Source organism: Chlorocebus sabaeus, chromosome X (assembly GCF_047675955.1).
Source record: "Chlorocebus sabaeus isolate Y175 chromosome X, mChlSab1.0.hap1, whole genome shotgun sequence".
Classification (NCBI taxonomy): domain Eukaryota; kingdom Metazoa; phylum Chordata; class Mammalia; order Primates; family Cercopithecidae; genus Chlorocebus; species Chlorocebus sabaeus.
Genome location: NC_132933.1, coordinates 16,067,599 through 16,078,805, shown reverse-complemented (window position 1 = coordinate 16,078,805; position 11,207 = coordinate 16,067,599). Strand labels below are relative to the sequence as shown.

Genomic DNA, 11,207 nt, shown 5'->3' with positions numbered 1-11,207 from the left:
GATCTTTGTAATTTTGAAGCCTGTGCGGGATATCCTCAAGTTTAATATTAACATTTTGATGATTTGTTTATTCATGCCATCAGGGGTGATATAAAAAAGGAAATACAGTGTCCTAGTTAAGTTCACAGACCCTAATCGGAATACCTGGATTCAAACTCTGGCTTCACCAGACAGTGTAAACTTGAGTATTTTGGGGACTGTCCTCATCTGTCAGATGAAGAAACGTCGGTAGCTATCTCCTAGGGTTATTGGAATTACTAAAGGAATGATTATGTGTAAAGTGGTTAGAACAGTTCCTGGCACGTATTAAGTGCTGTGTGTTAGCTAATGTGAGGAGGTGGGTTTTGGCAACTGCTGAAGAGACCAAAGAAGCAGCAGGTATTTCAGTTATGTGCATCCTTTGCTCAACCCTGCCCAAAGAGCCAAGGCCAGACTCACTGCCAGCAGGAATTCTGGCCCACCATGAGTGCACTGTTCCTCTCAGCCACAGGCCTGAGCGCTTACTCCCAAGGCCCATGAGATGAGGACTTGCTTGATCCACACTGCAACATTTCTTTTTTTTTTTTTTTTTTGAGACAGAGTTTCGCTCTTGTTGCCCAGGCTGGAGTGCAATGGCGCGATCTCGGCCCACAGCAACCTCCGCCTCCTGGGTTCAAGCCATTCTCCTGCCTCAGCCTCCGGAGTAGCTGGGATTACAGGCATGCACCACCACGCCCGGCTAATTTTTTTTTTTTTTGTATTTTTAGTAGAGATAGGGTTTCTCCCTGTTGGTCAGGCTGGTCTTGAACTCCGTACCTTAGGTGATCCGCCCACTTCAGCCTCCCAAAGTGCTGGGATTATAGGCGTGAGTCACTGAGCCTGGCCCCTGCAACATTTCTTTAGCACAATAGGTATATGCACTAGGAACTGAGCCCATGTTTCCTCACCCATCAGTTGTTGGTAAAATTGTGTCGAATTAATTTTTTAAAAGTTGCAAAATAATTAAGTCCACTTTTTTCCCCTGACAACTACTCTCAGAACGCAGGCCTTCAGGGTTCATTAGTATGCATCCAGCACTTTGCCCATGGACACACTCACTGTATAACCATAGTGATAACCTCAGCCCTTAACCTCTGCCTGTGCTTCTTGCTGAAGGGGCCAAATCACTCAGACCCTCACAATACTCACTGTATTGGCCAACTGTGGGCAGACTAAGCAGTGAGGTGAAGCGGGAGTTCCCCATAAGGCTGGATGGGGGAAGGGAAGGAAGCTTGAACTGACTGATTCCAATAAGCTAAAAATCACGTTAAGACATCTGTGAAAATGTGGTAAATGACAACCGTTCATTAAAAAATTAAGCAATAAAAAACCCTTAATATAAAAATAACAATGCCTACATATGAATAGCAAGTGACATTTTACAAAGCAATTTTGATTCTTTACCTTATTTGCCCTGCCAGACACCATCTTATAGGTGAGAAAGAAAAAGGATTCAGAGAGAAATGTGGCAAAGCTGATACTTTAATTCAGGTTTCACCTCTGAATACAGCACATTTTCCACTTAATGAAAAAGAAGAAAATGCACACTAAATATAGATAAAAGACCAACAGGATTAAAAGACTACCAAAACACAGAGACTGAAATGTAGAAATGCAATGAAACCAGTTTCCGTGAAGTAACTCTGGTTTCTTGGCAGTCAAGGACAGTGAGGTTTTTCAAGAAAAGGGACTTTCACAAGGTCTTGGGTGCAGGCTGAGCAATGTAAGAAGAGCTAGGGAAGTGGTGTGTACACATATACCTTTGGACCAAGTTTCAAGCTACCGTAAAATCCGTTCATGTTTGACTGCTTAAGAATTAAATGAGTTCAATGGGTTGAAGACAGAGACCACGAAGACCATACACATGCTACCTTCAATGCACAGGTGGCATCAAGCACACTGCCAAGCACAAAGTACACTTTCAACCTGTATTTGCTGATTTGGCTGGACTTTTATCTATGCAGTAACAAGGTACAGTGTTATTAAAAACTCCTACAAATATCTTACCCTCCCCAAATTAGGTATTGCCATAAAATACCAGTTGAACTCATGTAGAAATAGTCAAACTTCTTTTAATTGTGCAGGTCAAGAAGAAATTAGAAACTTAGTTCCCATCAACAAATTGCTTCCACATTATTTTAATGTCAAACCGAGACCTTTCCAAAAAAAAAGAGGCTGATATATCAATCATATCATACCAAAGTTTATTGATTACATCAAACAAAAATTTCTGTAATGGAAAAGGCAAGTTGCAGTCATAAAAGATGGCATTCACATTCATTTTAGAAAGCAATAACATAGATGTAAAAAACTGCTTAAGTGAAAAATGTAATATTGCAGTCCCGTTTTGCAAGCTGAAAAATGATTTTGTCAACACGCATAAAATCTGCACATTTATATACTGCATGTTATTAAAAAATTCCATCACTAAATTATTATGAATTTTGCAAAGTTAGGCTTACATTTATATTGTTGCTGGTGTATATGTAGTAGATATGGAATGAATGTTTTCAGTTTAGTAGGTAACATCCTCAAACAATGGACAACAGTTGTGGAAGTTACAAAGACATTTTGATAGCTCAAAATTATTCAAATTATAGGTAGATGATCTTATGATTACATTTTTTTCCCTTTCTCTGTCACAAATAGGGTGATTACATTGTAGTGCTAGGAATACATGGTCTATTTCAAGTTATTCGATCTGCTAACCCCACACTAGCCATTTTTTAGCTCTTCAGTAAAGTATCTTTTAAAAAGGAAAGCCAGGTGCTTCTCAAGGATCTAGGCCATGATATCATATATCATTGCCATTCTGAATTTGAGCTGCAGTGTCACAATGTAATGTGTAGCTGAGACATAACTCTAAATCCCCCTTAATCCTTGTCTTTCTTTCTTTCTGGCTGGAAGGAATTTTACATGCAACCAGTTACTTTTCTACTAGATTATTCTGTTAACTCTTCAATGGTACTGCATTAAACAAGCCTCTCTACTGTGGCTCTCTTGTCTGTATTCACAGTTCCCATAGATTTTATGTAAAACAGCAATAATAATACAGCAACAACAACCATAAGAACAAGAAAACAAGCACAAAATATCAAAAGTTTTCCTGGGTTAGACTTTTTAGCTCTTTGGAATAGGCAAAGAATACAGAGACTTTGTTTTCAGCAGCTTACCTCAAATACAGGCTACCAGAACACAGCGCACTTAGGTAAGGTGTGAATGACATGTAACAAAATGCTCAAAAATAATACTGATATATGAGAGCAAATGTAATAATGAAAAAGGGTCCGTAATGATGGAATGGCTTCTGATAACTGAAATTATGTTCTTTTCTAGAATTTAGAAAAAAATCATACCTAAACATTAACATAAAATATATGTGGAAGAATCAAATGTGCCATATGGACTATACAAATATAATACAGATTAACTCCAATACTTTTCCAAATCAAGGTACAATATAAACATTAATAATAGTACAGGCATGCCAGAAAGACCAAAAAAAAAAAAACAAAAAAAAAAAACTAGCAGTCAAATAAATATGGTCATTTATATCCAAAAAAGTATGTGTTTAACATTGAATTAGGACATTTCACATTTATGTTTCAAGTGAGCTAATTAGAAGGCTAAATCTTCCTTTTAGCTCAGCTACTCAAGGACTTTACCAAGGTCAGTCTCATGGTTTAGAGTTAGACCACTTCCCTGTCCAAGTTAAGAGACAACATTCATCTTCACAGAGTCATGGCTCTACAAGCTGAACCACTGTTTTGGGGTGGATCCTTCCCCCTTTCCAAATTGGCCATGTTTAAGAAAAAGCACTGCATATATGCACGAATGCAATCTCTTTCAAATAAAAACCATCAACAGTTTAAAATAAGCTATTTTTCTTCCTCTTCACATAAAATTATAAAAGGCTGATGTTCAGAATGACCTTTATTTTTATATAACTATGGTTTAAACCACCTTACTGCAGATCCCAGTAAAATCAACACTGGAAAAATCTGTTTATTTCCTAACTACTTTGAGGGGCTACTAAGTGATTGGAAATGTTTTATGCTTTATTTTCAAGTCTAGTAGGCTTACACCCATAAGTGGGGTTTAATTCAGAAGAATAAAAAATAAACACTTTTTTTCTATTCCCACAAAAATACCCGTAAGTTAACACTTTCCACATAAGCGTTCAAGGTATTTTTTTGGCAAGAATATTCTACCAAGACATAAGTAGCACATGGGTAAACAGAAGGGATTAACTATTTTGTCTGATACATTGATACTATTTAGTCCTTCTGTATTTTCAAGTATTCCTTATGTACTTTTGAAAAAGAAAATTAAGATGATCATTTAGGAGGAACAAGAAATGTGATCCAAATAGTCTATTTCTTCTGCCAGGCAAAAAAAGTAATATTAGCAAAATCTATTCATTCTCATTGCATAACTTCTACTTTATACTATTGTATTTAAATCCATTCACAGAGTTCATGGGTTAAAAGAGCACCCATTTGAGTTATATTATTCTATCTAAAGCCAGAATTCTAAGTATTCTTGCTTTCAACTTTCATATAATTCTTAACTTACAGCTTTGGCCATAAAGGCTACTTACAATAATTGTAAATGCTTAAGAGAATCATTTGGTATTTTAATGAACATTTATTGTGAACTCTAGACATGAGAGTGGTTTAGTGTGTTGCATATCAAGTATCCTGAGATGATAACTTTTTGTAGTTGTTTCTTCATGCTTTCTTTTTTAGCTGTAACCACTGTCAGTATGCTTGTAGGACAATAACATAGGCAGTTCAAGATTCGGATTCTGAAAAATGTAAAATATACAGATTTAAAAGGCTTATTTTAATAATGTGAAACCATCTGTTAAGCATTTTCAGAAATAAGTAGTAAATTTTGTTATGAGAGTAAAGCAACTGTCTTAACAAAGTGCCAAGTTTTATTCACATGCAGGGGAAAAAAAGAGTGGCATTATAACCAGATTTTAACCCTTTCTTCATTTGTCAGCTGAATAGATTCAGGCTTGCTTTTTGCTTTTGGATTGCTCCAGGGTTCTCCTAATACTTTCTACCTCTGGGATTATTTACCATAGCAGAGGTTTTGCTTGCTATGATCCCTTCTCCTCTAGGCTGGGAGGTCCCTGAAAACAGGAACATTTTATTTACCTTTTATCTCCAGCAGCTAGTATAGTGTCTGGCACACAGCAGATACTCAGGAAATGTTTGATGAATGATTAGATTACTATTTTTCTTGATGTGTTAATTTTGACAGAGGAAGTCTGAAGGTATATCCAGCTTTGGAAGATTATTGTGAAAATATTCTTCCTTTTTACTGAAAGAAGCACATTTCCCCCTACAATATGGAAGTCAGTTTTCCTTTTGGTAGATCACGTATCTATGAGTCAACTGATTCTTCTGTTTTTTTTTCTTATGCTTCATCTTTTTGGAAGAGAAACCATGGATATTTCCCTATCAAATCTGTAGATTCTTCTCTGTCCTCTAAACATCATCAAATGCTATGATCAGGATGGTGCATGACAAACTGATCATTAAGTATCATAATGATCATAAGAAATGGAAGTCGTATGTCAAAACAGGGAGCCTGATTCTCCACTCTAAAACTCAATCTTTTTGAACCTGAGTAGTGGAAGGTCTTAAGTAGTATGCTATTTTCTTCCCATTCTGGGACACCTCCTTTGCCATGGTTGGACTAGAAGTTCATCAGAATATCTTCCATTTCTATTTATGTTCCACATTCTCCAGAACCGCTAATAGGTTTTCCGGTAGCTCCGCAGGGTCATGGCGACTCTAACCAAAATGAGGTTGCCATTCATATTAAGAATGTAACTCACACTGAGGAGTTAGGTAGTTTCCTTACTAACCAAGGAACAAACTAGATGCCTAAACTAGCTGCGAATTATTGTCCTTGGAGGAGAAATAATGCCACATGAAAATCTATTCCTGGAAGAAATAACTATATTAAAAATAAGATAATTGTTTTTAAAAAATACTTCCTCAGTTCTATGTTAGACATTGAAGGAGATAAGGCCCTGGAGAGGCCAAAAGCAATAGCGGTGTCTTCTATCCAGCCCAGTCCCCCAAACCACAGACGAAGCTAAAGAGAGCAATCCAGGGGGATACAAAATTAGCCAGAAACAATATAGCTAAAATGCATCACACAGCTTAGAGCAAGGCAATCTGGGACAAAGGGGTCAAAGACTTTGAAGGTTACTTGTGAAGCAGATTTATTACTAAGGGAAAAGATACACAGGTAAGTTGTTCAAAAATGGGTAAAAGGATGCTAACTGTGGTAAAATGAGTCTGCTTCTAAAATAACAGTGCAGATGCAGACTGATGAACTCCAGGAAGACAGAAGAACCAATGGATTCAATCCATTAATTTAACTTGTATTCTTTACTAGAGGGTGGCAGAGTTGACAGCTGTTGAAAAAAATGGGCCTATGAGGTGGACTCGCAATTATTAGCTTCAAAGTGAACTAACCCACAATTTTATTCGTGATGATCATTAATTTTTATGTGTGCATGAAAGATGGCCCTGCGCTAAGCTGTGTAGAGTTGTTTCTAAGCTGACAAGCTTGGAAGCCTTGTTCATGAATTACTCTAAATTCCTATGGATGGATAAAAGACCTCCAGAGGTCTGGGTTGTTAAAGGCCCCCCTGAAGGAAATACAGACTACACATAAAGGAGTCATTCTGAGTTCAAGGATCCCTCTCATGGCATATCAATTCCTCCCAAATATTTCTGGGGGTAAATGAAATATATTACAAAGTGAATTTAATCATTTTTGGAAACATTATTATAAAGCATTTTATATCATTAGGCAAGCATCCCCCTGAATGGCTATGAAAGATTTTACCTCTGAAAGTTGAAACATTTAGCTTGAATAAAACTTGACATTAAAAAAGTTATGATTAGACTGGTTCATTGATATATATTTGGAGATCAGACATTTACAAGGACATAAGTGTATACAGTACCTGCAAACACACAGACACAGCACATGAAAGTACAAACACATTTAGTTATTTTCACATAATTCCCAAGAGAACATGCAATGCTAAATTGGCTTGATATTATACAGATGCAATTTTGGAATATTTATTTTGAATTTTCCAAATGATCTTTATAAATCAGTTATATTTCCTGATCAATATTAACAAACATTTTCACATGATGGCCTTGCCATTACAACTTGCCCCTTACAAATTAAATATGCTGTATCAACATTTGGCTCTGAAAAATGTTTAACATTTTATTTGGGGGGGGGCTTAGCAAATTTTAAATGCATATTTCCCCATATTCCAAGTAATGCATCTTTATATTTTTGCAAAGAATATTGTAAAGTTCACCACACCAACAGCAGAGAAAATTTAGAGAGTGATATTTTCATTTTTTCTTTATAATGCTGTTAATCTGTTTTTTTAAAGCCAGCCCATTTGTTTAACACTAGGTACCTGTTACAATACATTAGATTCGTCTGAGAATGTTCGTAAAAGAAGAGGTCTGACTGAAGGTCTGGCGGATAATGAGTCAGATGCCCTTCTACAGCTCAGATTTCTCTGTAATAGTGAGGCAAAGATACTTAAAGCATGTGAAAATTGGTTAACCTACCTGGTGACTATATATTTAAAAAAAAAGGTAAAAGAAAAAATCATTTCCTATAGACTACTCCTCTGACCAAAAGTACAAATGATTACACTATATAGTAAATGTATAACATTCAAATGAATACATTCAAAGGCCTAAGAAAGTCTCCAACTCGAATTGTTTTTGTGGTAGAAGTAAATAGACAACAGTAGTATGTGGCAAACTTGGGTTTTTGGAATGGCACTGATAAGTAATATGGTAAGATGAGTCAATATGGTTTGATTAGTAAACCTTACCATCCTTTTGGTGAACACCTCTGAGAGTTGTGCCGGTGCTGTGAGTATATCAAACAAAGAGAAATTTGTGCAAAACATTCCTGTCCTAGTGAACAGACTAGCTCTAACACGCCATGGCTACTGCATACCGTGGATCAATGAAGACTACAGACCCATAGTCCAAGCTTTTAAAAATTACTTCCTCTCCAGTGTGACAATTTGGAAGGTGAACACATGATTAAAAGAAAATGACAAAATACTCTAAGCATCAATAGAAGATATAAAATGAGTCATGAGAAGTAATTTTTCATAAAGAATCAGAAAATGGTGTCAGGCAAATGAGAATGCAAGCAAGTTGGTACATTAAGAAAGGAAATCACCTTATTCACTCCAAGAGAAACTGTGATTGCTGGAAGTTTGAGAAAGCATGAAGATAGTAGATGTTCCTGAGGAAGGGAGGCGTTTCGTTACCTTGTTCACAATTGCACAAAAGGTGGAAAATTGCAGTAGAAAAAAGAGAAATGCAAAAACCAAAAAAAAAAAAAAAAAAAGTAAATAATCTCTCAAATGTAAGACATTTAAAAAGAAACCTTGAGAATTCGAAGCCGAAATGATATGTTAGTTTTGGAGACATTATTTTCTGAAGTAAAAGCAGAGTCAGTGATAGGAATAGTCTATTATTATGTGCCAACTACTATTTCTCTACATGTCAATTTGAAATTATTTTGTTAATGGGAAAATTAACTATTTTAAATAAAATAGCTTTAAAATATGCTTCTCGTTAAAATAAGACTTATCTCTAATCATTAATTCACTATCCTACATTTGTTCAAAATCCATTGGTCAAAGAGTTATGTCCAGGGTCCACTGCCAATCACCAATCTATCTTGAAGTAATTATCTCCCCTATCCAACTGTACAGATACACTATGAAGGGACTGACTACTCTTAAGAAGTTGCAGGATAAAAACCTAATAAAAAATAACAATGAGAAAACATTTGGTGATATCACATTTCAGTCCCATTTGCCTCTGACCAATGCTTAACTTCTTTTCTTACAACCTAATTTGATTGGTTTCCCTGTTTTTCCTACAGAGTCCTCTTTAGAAAGATAGGCTAAATTTTACCTAGGTATTATTTTTTTTCCCCTTAAAACACCCAGAAAAGTAAAAATGGATAAAGTTTAACTAGCAAACCTAAGGTTATTTTTTTTCCTTCTGATTCTGTGCCTGAAATTATAAGGTAATTTACAGACTCAGTTTTGGCATTGCCCAAGCAAAACAGAAGATGAGTGGTCAACAATGTGGATGAGTTTAACAACTCTGCTAATACAGATTACCCATATTGTCTACTTAGTGACTTAAAATGGGCTTTAAGAAACCAGCTAAAGTAACATATGTATCCAGCAGATTCTAATAAACAATTAAACTTTTAAAGGTAAATAATTTATTCAGGTTTTGACAACTACGTTTTTTCTTGTTTTTACCTTAAATGAAGAAAGTTGGTGGAATGAAGAAAGCTAGTAGACATGTTGGTAGAATGCAAATTCCCAACTGATAAAGCTAGAGAATATTTAGATTCTGAGAAAAAGATTTTAATTGTTTCTATCTTCTATTTTATGGGCAAAAACCCTGCGACAAGATTAGCATGATACCAAGTTCCCCACCCCCGTGTTTAATGCACAAACCTATCTATTCAAGACTGCAACTGTAAGCACGTTTTGGTGTGCTCAAAAACTTGTATCCAACCATTGGAGATAAAAGTATTTCTATGAAGCATAAATATTAGGAGTTAATGGATTAGGTGTTAAAACTACTTTATAAAGGAAATGAAAGTACAGAAAGCAGGAGAAAGCATGGAAAGAAGAACTAACGCAATAAAAAAACTGATAGAGCTAGCAACTGGCAGTGGGGTGGGGTAAACAGGAGATAATGAGCTAAAACAGAATGAAATTTCCACATTCCTTTGCAGTCACCTAGAGAGCTTTGACACCAGCTCAATTAGCAGTATGTCAAAGAGGCCAATGGATAAAGGCCCATCTCAACAGCCACGACATTAGCATTAAACTTTATTTTTGTCTAATCCAGCTAACAGGGCTATTGCCCTCTGAACCCACGGTTGTATACGACACTGTAAGAATCATAATAGTAATCATCATTATTATAATGATTAACTATATTCTCCAAAATTTCCAAAGTGCTTTCTCTGGGAATTTGGCTCAGACAGTTGACATTCTTCCCTTCCTGTCTGCCATTCTGAAAGAGCTCTCTACATAATGGAATATTTCTTCCTGTTTGTGCTGACATCCCATGCTAAGCATGGCCATGTTGCTGGGTGCATTCCCATTAAATTATAGTCTTCCTTTGTCTACCTTCGGTGAAGTTAAGCCTCCTTTTTGATTGTGGTGACTTACATGAGAAAACTTCACACAGGGTATGTGGAAATTACTCCACTGGAAATGTGCAATGGTATTTGCTACTTGGCCAGAAAGTCCAGGTATATTTCACTGATTTACAGACAGTCAATGACTATGCTTAGGGGGGAAACAACTTTTGAAATACAAAAATCCTATAACTGAACTTTCCTTGAGGTGTTATCCTGTTGTTTCACTGTTCAGTGCTCAATGGTAGTTTCATCATATACCATCAACAGCATTGCTATGCAGTTTTGTCACTTCATAAAGCTAAAGAAAAACTCTAGGATTCTTAATAATGGAACTTTGGGGAAAAAAATTAACCTCATTGGTAAAAATACAGCTGATGGATACATGGCTTAACTATAACCCTTGAGTTAAACAACTGAGAGAACCTATATTTGAAGATACTGGAATTCTTTCTAATACTAGCATTATGACAGAACTCAGTTGCAGTGGAGGCTGCCATACTAGCGATTTTACTGGAGGTTTTTAGGAGGTAGTGATTTGAAATAGCTCAATTGTGTTCAAACAAGCCATATCACTGATTCTGCTATTCTGTTTAATACCTGCTTACAAAAGTATTTCATATGAATGCTCCTTATAACTAGAGTGAGAGCTCCTTGTGAGCTAGGGCCACACCTGATTCATCCGTGAATTACCAACACCTAGTACAGTAGCTAACTCATAGTGGGCCCTCAGGCAAGGTACGCTGAATTGAACAGAATTCAGCATAAGGCTGCTCTTGTAATTGTTAAATATAAATAGCTTGGCTTCTTTCTCAAATGCCATAGAGACATTTTCACTACACACTGCTAAGTCCCCTTCTCAAAGCAACTGCCAAGACCCACATAAGAAAAGCACTGGCAGCTGACCTGCCACATTTCTGGCTGTG

The 11,207-nt window shown here is 36.3% G+C and overlaps 1 protein-coding gene across 7 annotated transcripts in view; it reads right to left on the bottom strand.

Moving 5' to 3' along the window:
- Positions 1 to 2,205: 2,205 nt before the first annotated feature.
- The window catches only part of ATP11C (ATPase phospholipid transporting 11C (ATP11C blood group)), a 202,657-nt gene continuing 193,655 nt past the window's right edge, over positions 2,206 to 11,207 (bottom strand). For 3 of the 7 annotated variants that reach the window (XM_007992853.3, XM_007992849.3, XM_073013386.1), the window contains 2 exons: positions 7,493 to 7,597; positions 2,206 to 4,825 (listed from right to left, as the gene is read on the bottom strand). In XM_007992853.3, coding sequence (XP_007991044.1) covers positions 7,496 to 7,597 — 102 coding nt within the window. In that variant the 3' untranslated portion in view covers positions 2,206 to 4,825; positions 7,493 to 7,495. The other 4 variants (XM_007992856.3, XM_007992854.3, XM_007992859.3 and 1 more) reach the window with 2 other exon arrangements.